Source organism: Molothrus ater, chromosome 6, assembly GCF_012460135.2.
Source record: "Molothrus ater isolate BHLD 08-10-18 breed brown headed cowbird chromosome 6, BPBGC_Mater_1.1, whole genome shotgun sequence".
NCBI classification, from domain to species: Eukaryota; Metazoa; Chordata; class Aves; order Passeriformes; family Icteridae; genus Molothrus; species Molothrus ater.
This window is the reverse complement of record NC_050483.2, coordinates 11097145-11122564: the sequence shown is the minus strand read 5'-3', so window position 1 is coordinate 11122564 and position 25420 is coordinate 11097145. Positions and strand designations below refer to the sequence as shown.

Genomic DNA, 25420 nt, shown 5'->3' with positions numbered 1-25420 from the left:
TTTCCGAGTAAGAATAAAAGGCAGACCTGGGGCAGCAGAGGAAGCCTGGCGGGCCGGAGAACGAGGCCGCGAGCCGCAGGGCCGGGCGGAGCTGAGGGGCGCGGGCCGCCCCCCCCGCGCTCCGCAGCCGCCGGGGCGGGACGCGGCTGCCGGGGCGGCGCCAGCGGGGCCGGGCCGGGCCGGGCCGGGCCGCGCCCCCGGGGCCGGCGCAGGCCGGGCCACAGCGGCGGCGGCGGGCACGGGCCGGGAGCGGGCCGGCCATGGTGGGGCTCAAGGAGGAGCTGCTCAAGTCCATCTGGCACGCCTTCACCGCCCTCGACCTCGACCGCAGCGGGAAGGTCTCCAAGTCCCAGCTGAAGGCAAGCGGGGGGCGGCCAGCCCGGTGGGGTGCGAGGGGTCGGTCCCCGCCGAGCGCTGACGCCGCGGGCACGGGGCGCGGGCTGGGACCCGCCTGCTGCCTCTGGGGGCACACGGCGCTCGCTTTGGGGCTCTCTGGGCGCTGAAAATCGCGTTCTCCCCGCCGTTCGTCCCACGGCTTCGCTGTCCCTGCGGGCCCCGGCCACCTCCGTCCCGCGGGCGGCTGGCGCGGAGCCGTCCTGGAGCCCGGGCAGGCTGATTTTCATTCCGCTCCGTCCTCCCCGGGATGTCAGCGCACAAACCCTTGTTGTGCTTCTGGTCGGCTTTCAACCACATGTCCTTGCTACCCTTTCTGGCCAAAATCTTTTGTGGGGTAGCCACAAGGTCCTATCTATAGGGGTTGGCTGCGTCCAAGTGAAATTCACAGCTTGCCAAGGGGAGAGAGAGGTTCCACAGTGCCCTCTTATTTGGATATAAACAGGAGAATTAGTCAAGAGGCTCCAACTGTGCCATTCTTTCCTTAGCTTATATGCTGAAGTAGTGTTTGTGCTCTTAAAAGAGCTCTCAGGCAGCTCGCTGAATCCAGTCCCATCTTGGCCCTGCTTTATGGGACCGTCTTGGCCTGGGAATAATAGCAGGAATCTGGCTAAATAAATATTTTGAATAAGAACGCAACACCTGTTGACATTCGAGACTGTGGGTCCTTGTGCTCGGCGCTGGGGCTGCGTGGGCAGCAGCAGTCAGCCGAGGTTTGTGCCTTTTGTGGCATTGACTCCACCAGCGACAGTGGCCGCGCTCTGGGTGCTGTTCCCAAGCGTGGTTGGTCGCTCACGGACGGACTTTATTTTTAGCATTATGTAATGAGGGTCCGGAGCTGGCAGCGTGCTGCAAGCAGCCTGTTCCTCTTCTCCTTTTCTTCTGCTGGGGTGATGGGGCTGTGAGATAGAGCCGGAATCGGCCAGAAGTGACTGCGGGGCAGGATTCGGGCCAGACGCCAGACCTGGCTGTGAACTCCGGCTGAAAATGTGTGCAGGTCCTGGGTGTCGATGAAAGTGAGTCTTTGTGTTCCAGCCTTGCAGGATGAACTGAAGCAAGTAGCAGAGAAGCCTTTTTTTTTTGTTTTTATCGTCCTGCTTTTTATAGGAATTCTATTTTCCTGTCATGCTGCCCACCACAGCTGGTGTGCTCCATGCACTCACCTGAGAGTGTCTGCAGATGTCGTGGTGCAGGCCACTGCAAAACCTCAGGCGATAGAATGGTCTCTTCGAGCTAGGTCTTATAAGCTCTTGGACATCTATTATCACACCTGAGATAGCTCAGCTACTTCAGATGGTATAAAATCAGCAGTATGGCTTCTCTGGCAGTATTGGAAACAGAAAAGTTTTAATAAAAGGCAAAATAACAAAGCTTGTTACAGAGAAAAACCGAGCTAAGTGTAAGAGGCTCTTGCTCCTGGTAAAACACCTGACAAAAGCGATTAGTTCCCTTGTTGTCTTCTTTTTCTTGTAAATTGCTTAGGCAGGACTTCTTGGCATCTGTCTAATTGGTTATCCTTAAGTTTGAGGTGAAGTCCCTAAGGTCCTGTGAGCTGTCTCTTTAGCTAATTGAGGAGAGAGACTTCTGGGCTTTTTTCCTTTTTAAGGAGACAAAAGATAATTTTGTCGCTCCGTCAGTGAAGGGCACATTCCTACACTCAGGTGCTGGCCTGAAGGAAATGGCTACAGGAGGTGCCACTGTGCTGGTGGGCTGGTACAGTGTCATTAAAAAAAGCAGGGCTTTGTGTGTTTGTGCAGTTCTGTCTGTGACATAATTATTAATTATTCCTGTGGGAATAATTAATATTCAATCAATACCCATAATTATTCCTGTGGGAAGTGTGAGGTGGAGGATCTGTGAGTGCAGAAACAAGTCTGAAACGAGGTTGCCACCTTCTCCTGTGGCCACCAAGAATTAGTTTTCAGGAGGGAGTAGAGGGTGTTCTTACACAGACTTTTTGTGGCAAATGCTGAGGTGTTGAACTGATGGTCCTGCTGGGGGGAAAAGGTGTGCAGGGTGGCAGTAGCCCCACATAATTAAAAAGGGCAGGCAGGACAGCAAAAGAGAAGTTCCTGTATGATAGAGATAGGACTGTGTTGTCCTTAGAAGGTATTTCCCAATGAAGTGTTTCTCATCAGCATGAGGAAGATACAGCACTCCTGTGAAATGGAGCACTGATGATGCTTGGAGACCAACAGGTTAGAGATCTATGACCAACAGTAGAGATCTATGACATTAGAAAAATATGCTTAATAATTGAGTGGAATGGCTGTTTTTAAAAAATGATAAAAACCTTTTTGCTTTGTGAGAATGGCAGTGTTGTAACCTGCTGAACTATTCCCTTCTCAGTAAGAAAACCTACTGGCCATGGGTTTCTGTAATCCAGTATAAGGTGGTGCCATCACATTTCAGAGAAATTCCTAAGGATAATACGTTTGGTTGTTAAAGGAAGTGATTTTTAGTTATTCTGCCTAGAAGTGACCTTTGAACCTTCCATAAAAATAAATAATTAAATACTATGAGAAAAATAAATATATATGTGTGTGTGTGTGTGTTCTGTAGTTGAGGCCCTACTGCAAAGGGTTTGCGTCACACATTTGTTTTCAGTAGATCTAGAGCAGATGGATAGAGGTGAGTCAGTTTGGTCTGTTTTGGAGTCTGGAGAAACAGCAAATGCTTGAGGGCAAAAATGAGACTTGCTTGGAATAGTAAGGATGTCATGAGATGTCTTTTATCCATTTGTATCTTCTGTATATGTTCTGAGCTGCTGAGAGAGGAGACAGTCAAATCAGTTCTTAGTGTAATTTTGAATATTGTCTTCTTCCAGTATGCACTGATTTTTTTTTGTTTGTTTGTTTGGGTTTTTCTACTTTTTTTTTTTTTTTCAACTGGTAGTCTTCAGAAGTTATACTGTTATGTTGGCTGCAGCGTTTAAGTCTTTTTTTTCTACATCAGCAGAAACATTTGTGTATTCTGTTCTTAAATTACAGCTTTAAAGCTGGACACAGTCATTGTTTTGCCAGTGTGTTTTTTGGCATGTTCAAACACTGATACAGCAAGGCTCAGGTGTAAGTTCTGTGTACACAGTTACAGCTGCTCCTGTGATTCCAGCATGAGCTACATCCAAATTACTTCCTTTTCTACACTTAGATTCGATTTCATCTTTCTTACAACCTACAATTTTAAAATTAACTTGTTTTAGAAGTTTCTCTTAAGTATCAGCGTTAAATCCACATTTCATCTGGATCTTGAAACACTGTAATTTCAAATACAGTTCCACTTCACAGCCAGCAAAATTGCTTGTAGTGTGTGTGTGTATGATTGGATCTTGGAAAAATCCACCAATTAGTTTTTACACCCTCTCTGGCAGCTCTTCCACTTGTTGCTTTGTGACTTGTCTCTGCTTAGGCAGTGGGTTTATTTTGGTGTTCTTGTTTTCCATGCTGCATTGGGGTTTATTTTCTAAGTCTTGGGGTCTTGGACTCCTGGGTGCTATCTGCAGAATGTGGATGGTGAGCCACATGAGCAAATACTGTCTCACTCAGGCCTGTATTATAACTTTGGGTGACCAAAACTACTTGTCAGGCTTAGAAAATCCATACCGGTCTGTTCTCATTTCTGGAGTGTTACAGGCTTGTTGTACCCCTTGCCTTTGCTTTTCCCCTAGATGAGAAGTTGGCCTGTGGGAAGAGGAAGAATGGTGTAATCAGGGGTGAGAGGGGTGGTCTGAGCACAGAGGAAGACCTTGAACAATGCAGTGAGGCAGGGGCAGGGTGGGAGCCTGGCTGAGTGGGCAGGACCCCGTTGGACAATCGGCGTTGTGCAGGTGGTGCAGGGCAGTAGGAAATTACTCACAGTGACTCAGGGACAGGGTCCTGCTCTGGGGCTGTCAGCAGGGCTCACAGTGTGTGAGTTAGGGTAACCGTGAGCCGTGCTGTTGGTGAGGTGTGAGGGAGGCATGATGTTGTGCCAGGAAAGCCTAGGCAGCCTGTAGACTAAAACGGGGAGCACGAGGAAATGACAGGGCCATGAGGCTGTGCTTGAGAGGAGCAGCTCCTGGTGGATCAGCAGCCTGTTTAACCTTGAGCCAGCCTGTGCCCAGGTGGCCAAGGCAGCAGTGGCATCCTGGCCTGGATCAGCAATGGTGTGGCCGGCAAGAGCAGGGCAGGGATTGTCCCCTGTACTGGGCATGGTGAGGCCACACCTCGAGTGCTGTGTCCAGTTCTGGGCCCCTCAGTTTAGGAAGGACTTTGAGGTGCTGGAGCAAGTGCAGAGAGGGACAGCAAAGGTGGTGAAGTGTCTGGAGCACAAGTCCTGTGAGAAGCAGCTGAGGGAGCTGGGCATGTTAGCCTGGAGAAAAGGAGGCTCAGCAGTGACCTTACAACTCTACATCTGCCTGAAGAGAGCTTGTAGCCAGGTGGGGATTGGTCTTTTCTTCTAGGCAGCCAGCAAGAGAACAAAAACTTAAGCTGCACCACAGGAGGTTCAGGTTGGCATTAGGAAGAATCTTCTCACAGAGGGGCTGATTAGATATTGGAATGGGCTGCCCAGGGAGGTGATGGAGTCTCTGGAGGTGTCTAAAGAAAGACTGGATGTGGCACTCAGTGCCATGGTTGACATGGTGGTGTTCTGTCATAGGGTGGGCTTGATGATCTCAAAGGTCTTTTTCAGCCTAATGGATTCTGTGATTCTCTTTTGTCAGGGAAGATGTAGAAGGAAGTTGCAGTACCTGGAGTATGTTTACAAGGAGCTCTTCCTAAGGGCTGGGAGCCCCAGGACAGAAAGGCTGTGACTCCTTAGGCAGATTCAGGCTGACCCCAGGATGTGACTGGAGGCCAAGGGGGATTGTGCAGATAATGAAGGCAGAAGGAGGGGTGAGGTTGCTGAAAATGGTGATGAGGGATGTCCAAGCGCTCAGTGGTGAAAGGAGCTGTGTGGGTGAAGGACACAAGTGTCAGGAACCTGGGCTGGAATACACTCATCCAGCTGGGAAGAGGCTGCTGCAGGAACCCTGATGTTGAATAATGAGGCTCCAGATGGGGTATGTGCTACCTGAGTGGATAAGGAAGCTGGACCTTGGGGGTGTGGTGATGCAGGATGTGGTGTGTGTATGGTGTACCCTGGATGAAAAGACCTGGTGCTTGTGACGAGGGGCTTACATGATGCTACTTTTAACACTGGTCATGAAAGAAAAAGGGAAAGTACTTGTGAGTAGCCTTATTTTGGCTGGCTGGCTGGCTGCTGACATGGATGTTAGGGAGAGATGAGCCAAGAATGTCTTGGAATGAATTCACACAAAGCCACCGAATGGAGCTGTTGGGATCTGGGATGCCAACATTTTAAAATCTGAAAAAGAGACGGGGAATGGGCGGACCCCCCTGAAAGATGGAAAAGAAAAAGAGAAAACTACCAAGAAGCTGACAATGGCTGCTGCAGGATTAGTTTGCCCTGGTAAGGCTCCCACTGTCATCTGGGCCAAATTTTTGTCACTGAGCAGTAAGTAGTCAGATCCTCCCTCTCCCTGTAGAAATGCAGATCACTTGTATCGGATATGGTTAAATGAAACTACTCAGATGGTAACAATTCAACATGTGCTGAAAGTTTTGGAAAATGGGAACTCAAGAGAGGAGCAGCTCTGGCAGAGTAGACCTGAAGGTAAAGCAGCATAAAATATGACATAATAAAGTAAATCCAAAGTCTGTGATGACAGCTTGCTTGTATTTGTATTTGGAACAGAACACCTTCAGTGTTCCCAGGGAAAGATGGGATGCCACCAGGCATCCTTCTTAAAAACTTTCAAGGGAAAGTGAAGGAGTTGTTATACCTGGAGTGCACTGGTGTCATGAACCCCCTGCAGGCTGCCTGTGCTGTCTCAGACGCCAGTTTGGGGACCCCACTGTGCCCATGTGCTGCAGCAGAGATGAGTGTGTGGGCTGGGGCAGGAGCTGGCTTTGGCACGAAGGTAAATTGTTAAATGTGGCATCCAGAGCATGATAAATGCGGAAGGAGAAAGCTGCCTAGCAACCCTGTGGGCACTGGGGGAATAATCCTGACTGCTGCAAAACTTCCTCATGGTTGATGTAGCTTCTGCAAGGCAAGATGATTCTTTTGTGCCCCAATTAGTCTAGTGCTCAGCTACTTGTTGGGGTTTTTAGAAATTGTTAATTAACATAGAGTATCTTCAGGTCCAGATAATGTGATTTGAGAGAACAAAACCAAACCAAAGGAGACCTCAGGGCAGAACTTTTCTGGCTTACCCTGCACGTGAAGAATTCAGCTGGCGCTTGGCCGCGTTTGAGAACGGCAGCTTTGGCAGGCGCCGAGGAATTTCCTGAGTTATGAAAAGGGCCCTGGGCACCAGAGAGATCACAGATAAAGCAGATCTTAGAAAATCATTGAAAGTGGAATTCTTTCCTGGTAAGTTGGTCACTTGATGTGGAAAGCACCTAGGTTTCTGACAGCCCAAGCACAGCAAGAACACCAAAAAAAGGAAGACAAATATGTAGAAAGCACATGATAAGAAAGTATTTTATCAAGACTTTTAAATTTACTTTGGTAGTAGGCTGAAATCAGTCATGCTTTCAGAATATTTTTATTAGCTGAGTATTTTTTTAGTTATAGTATTAGCAACTCCAGTGTGGTTGAAAAACAGTAATCATCTCTCTCTCTCTCAGAAATTCAAGAATCCCTCAAGCTTCTATAAATAACAGCAGAAGCCTTAAATAGAAGGGGAAGCACACGTGATAGTACATTCCCCCAACCCCATATGTAAATCACATGGACTCAAATTCTTGATCTGGTTGGAGACAAGGATGGATTGAAGTGAAATATACTATTGATGGAGAGTGCTGTGAAATGTGATAACTTCTAAATGCTCTTTTGCTGCTTTGGGAGGTGCAGCTTTTGTTGTGCTATGGCTGATGCTGTTGTTTAACTCTTAAAAAATTTCTAGGCCTTGTTAGCTCTAATGCCTTAGTGTTAGCATACATCTGTGAAAATATGTATTTCTCATGGAAATGTCTTCTTTTCTGAAAGCAAGTTTAACTTTGGAGGTATGTAGAGAGGAATTCTCCTCTGAAGTCAATATACATTTTGGGCTATCTTTGTAATATTTTCTGCTAACTAACACAGAGATTCTGCTGTCTCCTTATCATGCATCAGAATAGTAAATGTACATTTTCTTCTTTCTTGGTGGTAGGTGGGTGGGGGAAAGCCCAGACATTTTAAGTGTGTAGCTTTGGTTTGATTTCCTAGGCTTTGACGACTTCAGACTTTCACTTCTTCTTTTACAACTACTTCATCTTTGACCATCTTTTGTGTCTACTCACCTAAATAGGCATAGTAGGCATGCTTTTAAGTTTTCTGCACATTTGGTTTTGGTTTTTTTTTCTGTTTTCTCTTTGCATCATTTTGGTCTGTTTTAAAAAATTCTATATAAAATCCACAAAATTCAGTTGCACTTTGTCCCATGTAGTTGTCGATTTAAAAAAAAATAATAGCACTGGCAGCATACCTTTTGAAAAGATGTGATCTGTTTTACCTTTGTATAACTTTTTTTTAGCTGTACTTTTGGCGTTTTTTACATTTTTTCCCATGCAAACCGTGGCATGTAATACTAAATCCTTAACCCAGCTCATGTTGGTGGTACATCATCTTCAGAGGCTCAGCTCTGCATCATGCCAAGGGGTGATGTGGGCAGCCTGTTACAGGTCTGACCTGACCCCAGACAGTGTGAACAGCCAGGGGGAGGGATGGTGCTTTGCTGTTTTTTGGGAAGTGCTGGTGGCACAGGAGTTGCTCCTGCCCAGGCTCTGCCTTCCTGCTGGTACTGAGGTGTTGGTCTGTGCTCGCAAAGCTCAGCTCGGGCTGAAGAACTTGAGATGTGCTGGCTAGTTTGTTTTTAGTAATTCAGTACTTCCTTAAAATTAGTCAAGTGTGTAGTCTCTTCTTGAAGGTCATTTCTCAAGAACAGACATGAGTGTTAGTGGGTGTCAGGTTCGTGACATACTTCATGCAAATAGCTTTTTAAAATAAAAATTTGAGAAGCACACCTAAACCCTTCCTCTTTCTGTAACATTACTTTCCTTTGCAGCTGAACCATGGGGTCAATGTTGAGAAGCAGCCCAAAAGCAAGCAGATGAGAGAAATCCATAGTTAATGCTTTAATCTGAATAGTCTTTTCTTTGTAAACTAAAGCTACATATTAAAGTGTTTCTTTGTTACTCATTTTCACTAGATATAAATATTTATAGTTTCAAAGGCTAGGTGATTGTGGTTGTTTTGATAGCTATCTGACTTCACTCGACAAATATTATTCTGGTGTTCCTGCATGCCTCTCCTGGTTTTCAGCTCATGGGGATATATGTACAAAGGGGAGCTTGTGTAGCTGCATTTGTAGCTCTCTAGGGCTGGACCTCTCTGTGCTCACATTGCTTCTGTACAATCAACTCTCTGAAACCATCAAGTGAGGATTTTTTAGTTACATTTTGCAAAACTTTGTGGGGCAGAACTTGTGGTGACATCAAAGTATCACTTTGCACATGGTTTCAGAGTCACAGGTCTGCTCTGGAGGGAGCACACCATGGTTAAGGCTGACAGCAGTGTCACTGGTTTATCTTTTGTCCTTAGGTCCTTTCTCACAACTTGTGCACAGTGTTAAACGTTCCCCATGATCCAGTGGCCTTGGAAGAGCACTTTAGGGACGATGACGAAGGACCAGTTTCCAATCAGGGTTATATGCCTTATCTAAACAAATTCATCTTGGAAAAGGTAAGTTTTGAATTCTCATATTCTGTGCTCCCTGTATCAGCTTTTGTTGTTAGAGTGTCTTTGTGGTGACTGGTGCCTGCAGGAGGCTGCTGCTGGCATGGAAACACTGGCTGGGAGGGTGTCTGTGGGTCCTGATGGCGTGGCTACTCTGGGGAGCCCGTGCCTAAAAATAGAAGAGTGCACTGCTCTCCACATCTTGTATTTCCTGTTACATCTGGCCCTTGCCTAAGCTGTGGTCATGCAGAACTGTGCTAATATTAATAAAGAGTAGGCACACAGTTTGTGGGAATTGGGAGTGGGGCTGTGGCCGAGCCCCATCCCCAATGGGCTGCAGCTGTGAGAAGCAGGTGAGCAGTGTTGGAGGTGATGAGCCATGGGTGCTGAGGTGTTACTGACCAATCCCCAAAGGGAACAGAGGGCACACAGGTGCAGTGCATCAACATGAGGGGTATGAAAGGTTGGGCTAAAGAACAAGAAGGGCAGAGGCTTGCAGCCCTCTGAAATTGTGCAGTGATACTCTGTGTATTGTGGCTGTCTCTACTGTGACATATGCTGTGACAATAAAGCACCTCAGCCTGAATTTATCTGAAAGTGTCTGGGAGCTGGAGGTTGTCCCACTTTATACTGCAGCTACAACAGAATATTGTCACACACTCCTTTGCAAACAGAAAGGGTAAAAATATCAAAATATCTTCACTGTTTGTCACCAAGTACTTTAATAAGTAGATCCCTTCAGAAGGTTACAGTGGGTGACATTAGGGCGTGTTGTGAATGTCTTGCAAGTTCTTTTCCTTTCATGTCTGAGCATTATTCAGTCTTCTGTTGTGCCTTGTTTCAGGAGAAACTCTGGAAAGCTAGCAGGGCTCTCCCTCTCCATCATGTTGTAAAATAGGTGGTCACTGGGATGGAAAGTTAGGAAGCCCCAAACAGTGATCTTCCTGCTTTTTTTCTGTCTTCTGTTCACGTACTGGGCTGGGTAGCAAAAGCAGCTCACGTGATGGTGGAAACATCAGCTTCAACACCACTGATTTCTTGTTTCTTGTACACTTGAGGGCCAGCCCCAGAAACCCTCAAACTTTGATGTTGTGGCTGCAGAGATACAGAGCTGTTTGCTCTCTTTCGTTATGTGAAGAAGTCCTGAGCTGACATACTGCCGAGAAGTCCAGTGCAGCAATTGCAGATGATGCAAATTCCTCAGCCCCATTTGCTGATTTCTGCTCCTCCATTTAATAGTGGTGGAGAATGTGATATATATAATGCAGTCTGGCAGCTTATGTCTGGCTTATCAGCTTCTATCTAGTTTATCAGCCTCTCTAGTTCTCTGCCTCTCCTAGTCTGTGTTCTCCCCTACCCAAAGAGTGTGAGAGACAGGCCAAGAGGGTCCTGTTTGATGTGTGGGAGTTGTTGGCCTCTAATACAGGTGGAGGTAACTCTTTAATGTCTTGGTTGTTTGATGCTGAAGAATCCTGCTTTGTCCCTAAGAAGTTGTGATAGCCTTTCTGCTTCATCTTGGCTGTCAGAGATCCTGTGGAGACCAAGCAGTCTTTTTCCCCAAATTCTGGGATAAAAGGCCTTAATTTATGTGACCACAGGATTACAGTGGGAGAGGCTGAACCACAGTGGGTTAATACTCTTTGTAGACAGTAGCAAGCCATTAAGTAAAGAAAACCCAAAAGAGATGTGTATGGCTTTTTCAAATATAAAAATGCTTTATTGTTAAAGAGTGTTTCTAGGGAGAATAGTTATGGAAATGAAGAGCAAAATGGCATTTAAGTGACACTTTTATATTAAAATTACAGACCTGGCTATGTAAGTAAGTAGGTATGAAAGGGAAGAACATGACTGTGTATAATTTTTTGTTTTGTTTTATTCATATACTGATCTGGCTTCCAGTGATTGCCTGATATATCCATATCATCAGTTAATCTTAAAAGATTGAAGTGTTAAGGAAAAGGATTAAATTATCTATAACTTGATGTTATTTGATCTTGACTGAGTGCTTGTAAATAAGAAAATCAGTGAAGTTGTTTGGACAGAAGGCTGTCTTTTTGGACAGGAAAAATCTTGTCTGTGACTTCTTTTAGAGATGAGTTTACATCAGTGCCAAAAGACAACATGCAGTGGGATGAAGTCACTGATTCATTGCGTGTCTCCTTTGTTTAAAACAAATAAACAAAAAAGCAAACAAGAAACTCCTTCTTTATTTTTCCAAGGCGTAATCTGTTATTTTAGATGGGGTGATTGTAGAAAAATTGCTGTTAGTATATTCTAGTAAGCAAAGCTACTAAAAAAGGAGTGATGCTTTATACCCCAGGTACACAGGAAGTTCTCAATTTCCAGTCATGCATCTTACAGTGAGTTAATTGATTCAAGCAAGAGCCAGTGGCTCAAGAAAGGTTTTTTGATCTTAAGATATTTTGCTTTAAGACATTCATAAATATTTTATGGATGATTTCTTAAATTTATTTTAAAATAGTTATATAGCTGTGACTTAGAATTTTATTGAGAGGACTTTGTAACCTTTGGAAATAACTTGTGTTGTATTCTTAAATGCAGTTGTAACTTTTTCTATTTTTTTTGGTGCTAACTTATCCTGCAATAAAGCTTTATTATATAGAACCAAGGAATCATCAAGAAAGGGACAATTGTGAAGAAATACAAGGTAGTTAAGTGAGGTACATTTGCTACAACTAATTTCCTTTATTCACATAGGTAATTTCAGTAAATTATTGGAGTAATTAGTATTGTCTGATTGAAGATTTCCAGTGTTATGCATCTTGTTACTCAGCAGATACATCTATCTAGAATTTTCTTGCATCAGAAACAAAACCTGTCTTGTTCTGTAAATGTCTCTTTCAGGAGGGAGCTGTGATTTGCCAGTGTAGTGTCTTCATAATTTGTTTTACTTGGTTCCTTAACCATATTTTAGCATGTTCTGTTATTTACAATGTCTGTCTTTAAATACCAATTGGAAATGTTTCCCTTTCAGTGATGGCAGTGGTGCCATTTTACAGCAGGCCTTATTCAGAGCAGGGAAGAGTCGTGGTGAGGGGAGACATTGTTCAAACCTTAGGTTATCTCATCTTCCAGGCAACTTCATGAATGCAAGTTAGACTACCAATGCTTGCTATATTTTTGTTATTTTGGAGAGCCAGTGCTTGTGTGCTGATGTAATTATTGTCCTGGATAATTCCTAAACAGTGTCTATGTTCTGGATGACACGTGGGCCCCACAAAGTCCGTTTCAGAACCAAATCTGGATTCTGAAAAAAGGGCTTTCATGTCTAAAGTGGGATTGCTGGCACTGTGGGACCTCTTCCCCTGTGGTTCTGAAACCTCCTGCTCAACTGGTGCACAGTCCTGGTGGCAGGGACGTGCTGTAGGTGACCTGGGCTGTGACAGGAGTGTCTGAGGGGCTGCACTCCTGCTTTGCTGTGGTAGCAGAACCTGTGCACCACCAGGACATTTCCAAGGTGGAACTGCTCACTGTCAGGGTGGGAAAAGCACTTCCAGAAGAGAAGTCCTGGTTCATTGGGCAGGGTGGAGAGGACACAGAAAAAGCACAGGCAAGAGTAGCCAAGGAGGGAAGTGCTGGTGAATAGAACAGAGGTGAAGGAATCCTGACTTCGGGCCCTTCATCCAGAGGGTGTTTGTTCATTCAGTTGATGTTTCATTCAAGATCTGTGTTTCTTGTGCAAGCAAGACAGATGCTGGGCTTGTGGCTGGAGCAGCTCTGGCTCCTACAGCTGCCACCTCGTTCAAAGGACAGCTGTAGCCTCTTGCATCTCCACTCAGGTTGGTGGTCTCTGCAAGCATGCAAACTCTATGATTTTTTTTGATAGCCTCACTCTTATGCCTGGAGACTGTTCTTGTCATCAGGTTGGTTTCTTGTTTGCTTTTGTTTTTTTTTTTTTTTTTTAAATCGTTTTTCCCCTCTTTTTCCCCTGCACCCACATCAGTTCATCAACTTCCCATGTCTGCCACTGACTGAGCCAGTGTGCTGTGGTCACTGTATTTGACTGCTTGCCAGACTGGGCAGGAAATCAGACAGTTTGCATTGGTGCTCTTCAAGCACCTGAGATCTGTGGTTTGGCTTATCTTTAAAAAAACCACTGACCATTACTGGTCTCACTACCACAAGAGGTACAAGAACCTGTTCCTTAGATGTGTTTTCTAAATCTCAAAGGGGCTTCCATTACTGTGCCAAACATGCCTTACTCAGTAACACATTGGTAAAGAAATAGCGTTGCTAAGTTATGGGGAGATAATAAATAGATTTAATGTATAACTTAAACAAGGGTTTGAAAACAAAACAGTAAATTAGAGCTCTTGCCTGTATAAATAATTCACAGATCTGTAGATGCAGCTGCTAGATATGATAAAGGATAATGAAAACAAGAGGGATTTTTGTATCAATGAGGTGAAGGTTGAGAAAAAACAGAGATTTTAAGTGCATTAACATTTGAGGAAAAAATTATTTTGTGTTTATGAATACTCTTCAAGAGTTAGTTTGAGTAATGTGAAGTAAAAAACATACTAAGGGTCCTTCCCAGTTGTTGCTCCAATATTGCTTTTAGCATATCCACATGTGGATTTGGCTATGCTGGTTTCCAAATTTGCTATATAAAATCATCTCAGTAAGTCAGTGCAATAGGATGGCAGCTGGAACTGGGTTCTGGAGATGGTTTGGAAGCTGATGTGCTAGAGGAAACAGAGTGCACTGTAGCCTCTTTTCCATGGAGTCAGAGTGTAATTAACTCAACCAGAAATTGGAGGCTGGATGTCAGTTTTGCTAGGAGGAAATCCTTATTTTACCCCATGCAGGAAGTCAGACTAGGTTGTTACAGTGCTCTTTTTGGGCCTTGGTGTTTTGTGCAAACTGCAATTTTCTTGCTGCTTTTTGTATGATGAAACCTGACAAACATTGTCTATCTGCTATTCTGTGCCATTCATACATATCAATTTCTTTGTTGTTCTTCAATTTCTTCTCTTTAGGTTCAAGGGAACTTTGACAAAGTTGAATTCAACAGGATGTGCTGGACTCTCTGTGCTAAAAAGAACCTCTCTAAAAGTCCTTTGCTGATTAGTGATGAAGATGCATTTAAAGTGTGGGTTATTTTTAACTTCTTGTCAGAGGACAGATACCCTTTAATCATTGTACCTGAGGAGGTAAGAAACAAAAACTTTAACTCTTTAACTCCAGTTTGCCTAATATCTCAGTTGAACTGTGTTAAGTGTGGTATTCTCTAGAGATTTAAGAGGAAATATTGTTTAATTTAAATTTTTTATTCCCATCTTTTAGTATTGTAAGGCCTTGGATGCATTTCTCTGTCTTCCAGGGTGGATATCTGGGGATTTCCACAGGATACTTGAGATATTGATAGCTCTGTGTGTCTGTCATTTAAGCAGCCTGGACTAAACAGGATAAACAGGACATGCATGGATGTGATCTTTAATCACTGCACTTACTTATAGGTGGTTACAATTTTACAAGGTCCATGTGATTCTGAAAAAAAATGTCCTCATGTTCTGTGTTATTGTGACTTGTAAGGTGTGTCTTCAGTCTTATGTCACCCTCCTGATGGAAAGGACAATACAAAATTTTCTGGTGGTGTCTGTTTCTGATAAAACCAGCCAGCCCCTGAACGCTCTTGCTTGAAATGTCTGAAGGAATAACACCAGAGAGATCTCTTTTTTCTTGCAGTTCATGAACAAGTATTGGCAGCACTCAAATAGGTATTTTAACCCTCAAGCAAGATTTTGGTATCTCCACTATTCTCCCCTTTGGGATGGGTGGGGAAAGAAGCAGAAAGATCAGAACTGTTGGCATAAATAATCCCTTGCAAAACTGTGTATGCAAATCCCAGTGGTTTGCAGTTCAGCACTGGAGGATGGAATAATAAATATTTCCAAGTTGTTGAACAGCCAGGGACCAAAACAGTCTGGTTAACATGCCACTCACAACATAACTGTTGGACTCCAAGGTGTTGTGCCAAACCCTCAAGTACAGATAGCTCTCCTATCAAAATAAACTCTTCAGTTTTGCTTTCTGACTCACTTTTTAGCAGAACACTTTCACTCTGCACATTTCTGATTTTGCCAGACTGGCCCATGCCTGGCATGCTGTATTCCCATGAGAAATGAGACAGTCTTCTTGCTTGCTGTCCCATTTGTTTCTGTTGGTTCTGGGAAACAGGGATCATGGTTATAAAAGCTAAGACAGCTCCTTTCTTAGTGGTGCTATATTTGGCTTGGTAGGTCAGAGCTACTAAAAATGCCAAAACTGGGACTGAAATCCACATCTCTGGTTTGTCAGTGTGTCCTGCTGTGCAGCCTGGCTTACCTGTGGGCAGACATTTCACATCTCCTGAATTGCTGCATGGTTAAAAGCTTCAGCCCTGCCAGCTCTGGGGTGTTGCTCTCCACTCCTTCTCCACCAAGGAAGCCCCAGATTGGTGCTGCCTTCTGTCGCTGCTGCCAGGTAATGGCAACATGTCTGAGCTTTGGCAGATGTGCTGCAGAGTCAGCACTGAGCTGAGAATTTCCTGATTTCCAGATTTTCTATGTGCTGTTGTTTGCTTTCCTTCCCATCCTTAATGTCCAGGTTAACCTGTACTGCTCTTCTACTTGGATTGTTAAAAAAATTCTGATTGTGGATCTGTGTCTGCATCTCCTTGATGACAGCAAGATTTAAATTGTGCAATTTGTTTAAAGAAAGCTTACAGAGCCTGACTGACAAAGAAAGGCTGCTCTGTTCTTATCCTATACAATGCCTGTATTCACTCCACCTTCCCTCAGACCACACAGGTAATGTAATCATCCACTGGAGGAATGCTGCCTGTTGAACACACTCCTTTCTGCTTTGCACTGGTCCTGCATCAGGTTCTCTGTACTTCTGGAAAATTTCCCATTTGCTCATCTACTCGCTGCACAAAATTCCCAAAGTGAAAATGCAAAGTCTCAGTTTCAGCCAGTTTTGCTTTTTCTCAGATGTTTTGTATCTGCCTTTTTTACAAAATGCCTTGCAGGTCATGTGTACAGTGAGGGGATTTTTACAAAGTGAAGGAGAGGAGGAGGGAGATGGAAGCCCTGCTGCTGATGTTTTTCTGAGAGCAGTGTAAACCTCTCATGTGTGACTACACTTCCCACCCAGGGAGCAGGCTCTCCTGCCCTGCCCTGCTCTGATCCTTGACTGAGAATATTGCAACAGACCATCTACTGCAGTTCTGGTTCAGAGATCCAGCAGTTTGTGTGGGATCCAGCTGTTCCCCCTCCTCCCTCCCTTCCACTTGTTGGCTTTTGTTTTGGTTTTTTTGTATGTTTTTTTTTTGTTGTTGTTGTTGTTTTTTGTTTTTTTGGTTTGTTTTTTTGGTTTTTGGGTTTTTTTTTGTTTTGTTTGTTTTTTTTGTTTGTTTGTTTCTTTTCCACTTTATAAGTAACTGAGATACTTGCCACATGCTTTCAGTTTAGAAGGTGATCCCTTGAAGATTTTTGCATCCTCTGTTGAAAATTACAAGACTTTGGTCTCCATTTAATGTATTAACACAACTTCATGTGGAGCAGCTGCTCTTTGAGACGTGCTTGGGAGCTTGGGAGTCTGAGTTTCCTCTTTTTTCTTTTTTTTTTTTTTCTTTTTGCAATTTTTAAAATGAGATAAGTGGTTTCTGCTGTCACTTCATAGATCTCATATCTGGAAAAGCCTACTGCTTGAGTGCAGTTTCACTTTATTTGCACTGTGCGGACTAACTGTTGAAGTCACTGTCTTTCCTTCTTGCCCATGTCATGTACTTTTGCACTGGTGCTGCTGTGCTGGCCCTTTCCTTTTAGGCAGCTGAATGTGGCAGGGTGTTACCCCCAGCTACAAGTGTAAGTCTTGATTCCCTGCCCAAGGGTTCAATGGGCAGCAAATGGCTGCAGCTCATCCAGAGAAGGGAAAAGAAGCTGCTTTGGAAAGGATTCAGAGATGCAGGCTGAGAAGAGCTTTAGGCAGAGCAAGGTGAGGAAAGGAGTTACGAGGAGAGAATCTGAAAGCAGTGGAGAGGTGATGCAAGGGCCAGATGCTGCTTGTTCAGCAGAGGCCAGGCTGAAAGCCAGAGGCAGTGACTGGCCTGTGCTCCTCACCTGCCCTGGAAGGAGGGATGCCAGCCCTGCACTTGAGAGAGATAAGGCTTGTAAAACCAGTGTGGGGAAGGGATTGGGTTGGGATGTGCAGTTCTGGAATGTGACTTCAAGCTTGAGAGGATCCCTCTGTGTTACGGGGAGAACTCAGGTGACACAGGGACAGGAGCTGGTGGCTACAGGGAGCACTGGGCACAGCTGGGAATGGCCTTGCACTCCAGTGTTCCTTCTGCTGCCTACTGGTGGGCAGCTGAGAGCACTCAGAAGAGCTGGGAAGGAGCAGAGATCCATCAATGTCTATTTTGCAAAGGTGCTCATGTGCCAAGGCAGAAAGCAGGGACTGGCTGGGACCTCCTTCCCCTCCCCACAGCCAGATTTTCCATTAGATCATCTGAGATGCACACATCCAAGTGTGTGTTTCCTTCAGCTCTTGCAGGTATTACCTCTTCCATGAGAGGGATAAAATGAAGGAAAAAAGGTGGAGAGAACTGAATTCATAAGAGGAGAAATATTTCTATTTGTCATGAGCTTTCCTTACAAGTCACCTCTTAGTTGTTACAGACTTATTTGTGTGTCTTGGTAATTTTTAACCAGACATTTTCTGTTTTATAAAAAGGTTTTCAAGCACTTCCCCTTTCTTATTTCTGGACATGTGACTGCAGCCTTGGGAATGCTTTATCGCCTGAGAGCTGTGGTGTGTGGTTAGTTGTGTTTCTGGGCCATTCTTCATGGTGAAACTCAGAGATACACATGCTGCAAGCTGCATACTCAGTGTTGTAATCCAGTGTTCACAGTCAGTTTCAAGTAAGCCAAACATATTTGCTGCTTTTGGCTTCACAAGGAAAGATTTGTACAGTCATTTTTCACTTGTCCTCCAATTTAAGAGGTCAGGTGAGACCTGGTACTTCTAGATAATTAACCAAAAGTCTTCAAATTTATTAACAGATGGCATTTCTAATCCTCCTGAGAGGAATAAGCCTTGTGTGGCTTTTTGTGCATGTCAAAATGAGGTGATGTTTCCTTAGCTTGGGGAGGTGAGAATCTGATCCAGTAGTGATTCTTCTGGAGTGTGTTTTTATGGCCATGTTTGCTTCCTTGTTCTGCATTCTAGTACCAGAAACTGAAAGAGTGAATGAAATACTGGGAATTGACCCTTGGCCCTTCAGAAATTACATTGAAACTGATATAAAGAGGATGAAAGCTGCTTGTGTGGGGTTTTAATTGACTCATGATCTCTAAAAGTTGATGACAGTAGCTAGGAAGATTTTTAGTCCCTTGGTTAGGAAGACTTGGCATTCTTCCCATCTCACTGCCTTCTTCCTTGGCTGCTGAAATATGAAATAGTTTTCAGCTCACACAGCAGGTTGTTTCTTGAGTTGACCTTTACTATACTTCACTTAACACTGATTCAATATTAAAAAAAAGAAACAAGGTAGTGGCTTATGCTGGATAATGAACACAGTTTTGCTGGTGGAAAGGAAGAAACAAATATTTTACATAAAAGTAAGTGATGTTCTGATGGGAGGAAGAAAAGGAGTTGGTGACTGTGAGAGGGGTTCTGACTGCTTTCATGGCTGTGGCCCAGTAACATATACTCCCACAGAATTTTAGGCAATGTGAGTAGACTTTTAACATCTGCTCTGTTAATATCACAAACATTATTTGAATAGTGTGAACCAGAATAGCCTTGTCTGCTGTGCTCTGCTGGGCATGAAGGCCTCCTTGGCATTATTTTTCTCATTCTAAGAGACCTACTCGTGTATCAGAAATATTTGTGAAAAATCTATGATGCTTCATTCCCCATGGAAGCAGGAATACCTGGAAGAGGAAAACAAATAGACACTGAAACATGGTGGGGGGAAAAGTGCCCTCTGAAAGAAGCTCCCAAACAGACTCATGTTAGAGCTCTGTTCTTTGTTATTATTTTTGATTTGTCTTGGCAAAATTCTGGCTGAAAATTTTGAGATGGAAGCTGGTTTTGGTAGTGTGGAGCCACTAGGTCCCTACTGGTTTATGAGTGTTAACAACTCCCTGGTATTTTTGCACCTGTGTTTTGCATATTTTTGACCTGAAAGCAAGGCCCTGTTAAAATAGCAGCAAACATCACTTCACTTTTGCTTTTTAGCCACAAGAGTAGTTTATATTTGAGACAGGAGACTTAATTTGTCAGTTATTTGCTGGGTTGACATGTCTCTGTGGAGGAGGGGAAATGTCATTTGCTCTCAGGGCTTCCTCATTTGAGCACCTAATGGGTGGTTGCTATTTGTTTTCACACTTTTTGCAACTTATTTCTTTGTATTTACCTCATACTTCCATATTCATGCTGTGCAAAGGTTACTGTTGCTGTTGAGCAGATAGATCAGATAAACCTTTTCTGGGAACTTTGGTTAGCCATGTATGTGACTGAATTCAAGATAAACCTTTAATTTTTTTAAATTTTAGAAATTGTATTGTAACATGCACAAGTCATTTTTCAGTTAAGAAGAGTTAATGTAATTTAAAATAATGAGTATTTAATGTACTTTAGTGAGGTTGTAGGATATTTGTAGTCATGTAAGTGACTTGTAGATGGGGGTTGACAGACTTAAATGGTTAAATCTAATCTATGAACCAAAAAAAGATTAAAAGTGTACAAATGGCACTAAAGGAAACAATGTGTTGACTTATTTTTAGTGTATTCTGTGATAACATGTACTAGCCAAGAGTTCTGCATTGCATCATTTCCAGACCATTAGTTTGATCCACATTTTATTTATATGGCTTGAGCAAAAATGGGAAAAAATTCATTCAGGTGTGCTCTTTGTGTGTGTGTTCCATTGTCTGCAGGTGAGACCTGGAACTTTTAGATAATTACCCAAAGGACTTTGAGAACTTGAGGCCTTAAGTTGCCATGCCTCAAGCAGTGTAAGAGGTGGTGAAATTCTGGAACAATGAATTTTATAGTTGGAGTTCATTTTTTTTTTTAATTACTATTACTTTGTAGCATTTTGTCAGATACGTCATCTACCTAATTAAGTCTGAGTTATTTTAGCTTTCTTTCCAGTTCAGGATCATAGTTCAGAACTGATGCTCAAAGGGAATGAGCAGACTGGCAGAATGTGTTTTGAGCGTGGGTGAAAAAATCAAGGTTTTAGGAGGTTTGAAACAGCTTTTCAGTGCTCCTCTTTTTGCACTCTGTGAAGGCTTTTTTTGGGTTGGTTTTTTTTTTTTCTATAAAACATGTTTGGTGTAGGAAGTAAGCTGCTTCCTGCCTGTAGCTGAATACTGAGGATTTATGGTAGTCAATGCTTGAAAGCCTTGAATTGTCTTTTAACTTAAGGATTTTGGAGAGTGAAAATCAGCAAAGCTTATTTTAAAGGCTGTGAATTTGAATGCCACTTTTGCAGAGGCCTCTGTTAGACCCTATCTTTGCTACTAAGAACTGCACGAGGAGCTAAAACTTACTGAAGTGTCTTACTTGGTAAGGCTGGCCTGAAAAACAATGCTCTCTACAATTTCTGGAAGCATATTCTGTGCCTGGCTGGGCTGTCTTCTCCTAAGAGAGACTTGAGGAGGATGTGACAGGCACAACTTGGAGGTGTGTGTACTCCAGCTCATTCAGAGGAGCAGGAACTTTCCTCCTGGTGCTGCAGCAGCTTTGCAGCTTCTCCTTTTTCTGCAGCTTTTACCCACATGCCCTGGAGCAGGGGCTGTGACACCAAGAGCTGAAATAGTGGGAAAAGCACATCCCTCTGCAGGGTGGATTTGGGATTTACTGTGCTACTGCACACTTGTGTTTCCTGACCATAGACATGGGGGAAAGGAAGGGACTTGGCTGTGCCTGTTGGAGGAGAGAGAAACAGCAGCCATCATATATTGAGGCCTGGCAGTCCTTGTGGTGAAATGTGTGGGGGACAGAAACACTCCTTAATTTCTTTGTACTCCCAAATCTCTTGCATAGAGACTCAAAAGCCTATTAGACCAGCTAAAAGGTGACTCTGAGCTGCAGCAGGAAGGCCCTCACCTATTATTTCAGTTAGAGAGTCATTAAAAGCATTTGCATGTCCTCAGAGCTGGGTTTACTTTAAAATACTGCAGATGTAGATACTGTAGATGGATTTACTTTAAAATACTGCGAATGAACATTGATGAGTTTAAAACCAACATAAAAAACCAGACTGAAGAGCCCCAGCCTTCTTTGCTTCTTTTTCATTCTTCTGTTTGTTTTGACTGGTGTTACTGTCCTGTGCATGGTAATGCTTACAGAGTGATGAAAGATTAAAGGACAAGGAGAATTTATTTAGGAAACAAAAGCAGATGCGAAATATTTTTTCTTTTATTTCTTTTGATACAACTGTCAGGATTGTGTCCAGGGATGGAGTGCTTGAGAGCTAGAGAAGAGGGGTCAGGTGTAGATCATACCTTGGTCATTTTTCATTTCACTTCTAGTTCTTATTTTTTTGTTATTTGTTTGCTTTCTGCTTGCAAAATACTTTCTGAAACTTCTTGCTTTCTCACGCTTCAGTCATTCACAGTTTGGAAGCCATTGCAGGGAAGGTCCCATGTGTTCTGTAGGAATCTGAAATATTAAATGAGGCTGTCAGGTTCAATTCTTTTTTTCATGTGAAGAGAGTAGCTGAGGGACGGGCTTGGCAGTGAAGAGTTCAGCTGAGACAGGAGCTTAAAACCTTTGTTAATTGAACCACCTACGTGTGGGGGCCTACGTGTGAGCATAGGAAACTCACTGTAATGGGAGTCTCTGGAGAAACTTCCTTTATAGCTCTCAAACACTTGCAAATGTGGTTTTTTCTGCAAATGATGGATTTCTGCTTGTGTTTCTGCACAGATTGAATATTTGCTGAAAAAGATCACGGAAGCCATGGGAGCAGGCTGGCAGCAGGAGCAGTTTGACCATTACAAGATTGCTCTCAACACCAGTCGAGAGGGACTCTCTGCGTGGGAGCTGATCGACCTCATCGGGAGCGGGCAGTTCAGTAAAGGAATGGACAGGCAGACAGTGTCCATGGCAATCAGTGAGGTCTTCAATGAGCTCATCCTAGATGTACTCAAGCAGGTAAGAACCACAGAGAACTAATGTTTTAAAGTAGACTTGTTTATTGCTTTAATTAGAAAGTGTTCAATTTGTGCTCAAATTTTTTACCCTATTGAATGATGAGCAGGAGGAAATTAGGTAAATTATCTGTAAGGGTTCTTTAATATGAGCTTATTTTTATAAAAGAAATTGTGCTGCTATTCAGATTGTTGTAATTGTAGCAGTATTATGAATGAGTTGCTTCTTGGGAGAGCTTGCTCTTAGAAAGTGAAAAAAGTGGGCTCTGACTTGAAATATTACCTTTTTTACACTAGTACCAGCTGCTTGTTAGTCCACAAAATAGCTGCATCATGCTCTCAGTTCTGTTTACAGCTCTTCAGTCTTGGAAATGCTATTCTGTAGTTTCAGTTATGCTGTAGGAAAGGCAGCTGTGCTGGGCACAAGCTCTGTATTTAAACAAGGGGGTCTGGACCAGGGTATTTTGGCTTCTCAAGTGCCCCACTTCAACAGGGCAGAAAGGTGTGGAAGAGCTCCAGAGGGCTGTCCCTTCTTGTTCTGCTTAGCAGGCTACATGACTGACAGCTTATTTACCTGCACTCAGACTCCAGAAATCATGCTGGCCTTTGTATTCTTAGCAAACTTCTTTCTTCAGGTTTCCAGTGGCTGGATTATCAGTTTAGGAATGCCTTTAAAAACTGCATTTCTTTCATGGGAATTTGAAGTACCACAGGGACCTGAGGGGTCACAGCAGAGTTTACCTAGACAGCTCTTTAAAACTGGCTTTTACCTGACAAGAGAATTTTTTTCATCTTTGATTTCTTGGTGAGGAGAGAAACTAAGGATTTCTTGGCAGGCTTTCCTAAGCTGTTCTGAAGAAACCATCAGAAGGTCTTGGCACAGGAAATGCTTTCAGAATACCCACAGAACAATGCAAAAGTCTATTTTTGTTAACTGCTGGTTGCCTGTTGGAGGTGAGGGCTGGGGACACACACACACATAAAGTCAGTTGAGGGCAAAATGAAGTCCTTTTGCTGTTTGGTACCATGAAAATAAATTAACCAGTGTCAGTTCAATCCTACTTGAAACTTGTGAGAAAATCTGATTTCTTTTTGGTTTTGATAGTGCATTGTGTGTCTTCTCCCACACCTTTTTTTGTTTGTTTGTTTTGTTTTGTGTCTCCTTTCTTTCCTCTCTTGGTGCCTGGGCTTCTTTCTCAAGGATGTCTGAGTGCCTTTGAATGGTTCTTTGACACTTAAAAATAGTTTGTGTCAGGATTTGGCCCTGTGCCTCCTGGGCACTTTGGACACTTATTGACCTGGTGGAGGGCGGAGTTCTGTGTGATTTCAGTATCCTGGTACCTTGTTGATTCTCAGAATTGTCCTGTTTATTGCAGTAATCACGTAATTGCTTCAAGGTATTAATTAATGACACATGGTCTCATAACCAAGCATTGTGCTACCCTTTTTGTTGAACACATCCTGGATCTCTAATTCTTACAGAGGGTAGCAGCAATAGTTAAATTTGTGGTATTTAGTGTTCTGAAAGATGTGTCTTTGTGTGATGGTTGGTGTGAAAAAGCTCCTGCTTTTCAAGAGCTCTCAGTGGGTTCTTGGAACGTGAGAGGCAGCTGATACTGAAATAATAGGTAAATATGTTGCAGAAATTTGAGGGGAAAATATTAGTCTGACTTGACTTTGAAAGCAAATTTGGTAATTCAGGAAAGGAAAAAAAAAACCCTGGCTATGACTTAGACTGTGCAAAGCATGAAAGATTGAAGCTGCAGGAGTCCTTCACATGACCTTGCAACCACCCAGAGCTCAGCCCCGAGTGTGGGGGTGGCAGACAAAGCTGTGCATTCCTGGTGTGGAGCAGGGGAGTGGGATGCCACCTGGGAATAGGCACGGCCTTGGCTCTGGACACGTTTCAGTGGCTAGAAAAGCTGAGCACAGATAAGCTGTATGTGTAGGGGTGGCTTGGGTTTTTGTTTGGTTTGGTTTGTTTTTTAAACAAAAAAGCTTCTTCAACTGTTCTAAATGTTTTCTTACCCCTCAGACCTGTAGAGAAAGAAATCTTTGGCTTAAGTATGCCACAGCACATTGCTATATATATATATATATTTAGTACAAGGACATTTGTATGTATTAAAAACGTTAATAGGTCTTTCAGTTATAGATGAAAGCCATTACAGAAAAATGTTCCATGGTCTTCCTTCCAACTTCTTTATCTTCTTAATCTGGAATACTCTGGATACAGAGTATACTTTCTATATGACTTGTTCATAGCTTATATTGATGTTGGTGTTTCAGTTTCATGTGTGGTTTGACTTTTTTTGGAAGTTAACTGTCAGACAAAAGTATGTAAGTATTTGGGGAATATGATTACAGAAATGGAAGGTACAACTGAAATACTGGCTAACTTTGAAATTGTTTGGGGCTATGAGGTAACTTTTCTGTGTGCTTTGTTGGGTCTTTACATCTTTACATAACCAAAAAACCAGATGGCTCAGCAGAGGCATTTCAGCTACTCTGTTGCTTTTAACAGGGCTACATGCTGAAAAAAGGTCACAAACGGAAAAATTGGATGGAACGATGGTTTGTGCTAAAACCCAATATTATTTCCTACTATGTAAGTGAAGATTTAAAGGAAAAGAAGGGAGACATCATACTGGATGGCAACTGTTGTGTAGAGGTAAAACCAGTCCAAAAACAATGTATGTCTATAAAGATCAGAATTAATAATTTTTTGTGTGTGGGATTGACTCCTGGTATCTTTTAACAGAGATTTTTTTACTTCATATGACACCAGTTCATAAACACCCTTTTAATAAAGGCTCTTAGTACTGGTATTTGTAGCTCTGTGACACATAAGTGCATAAATGATGTTTGACTTTATAAATTAGATTTCACTGTTTGCAAAGCTAATCTTTATTGTTACCCATTCTAGGCCTTGCCTGACAAAGATGGAAAGAAATGCCTTTTTCTCATCAAATGTCTTGATAAAACCTTTGAGATCAGTGCCTCTGATAAAAAGAAGAAGCAGGAATGGATTCAAGGTGAGGTTTCAAAAATGCTAGTTATGTGAAAGTTTAGTGGAATTCTTACAGCAGTGC

At 43.1% G+C, this 25420-nt stretch overlaps 1 protein-coding gene across 1 annotated transcript in view; it reads left to right on the top strand.

The window, feature by feature from the left end:
• Positions 1-216: 216 nt before the first annotated feature.
• Positions 217-25420, top strand: part of SWAP70 (switching B cell complex subunit SWAP70) — a 36147-nt gene continuing 10943 nt past the window's right edge. The window contains 6 exon segments of the mRNA XM_036384051.2: positions 217-359; positions 9022-9162; positions 14157-14330; positions 22105-22332; positions 24853-24999; positions 25255-25363. Of these exon segments, the coding sequence (XP_036239944.1) occupies positions 261-359; positions 9022-9162; positions 14157-14330; positions 22105-22332; positions 24853-24999; positions 25255-25363 (898 nt within the window). The 5' untranslated portion in view covers positions 217-260.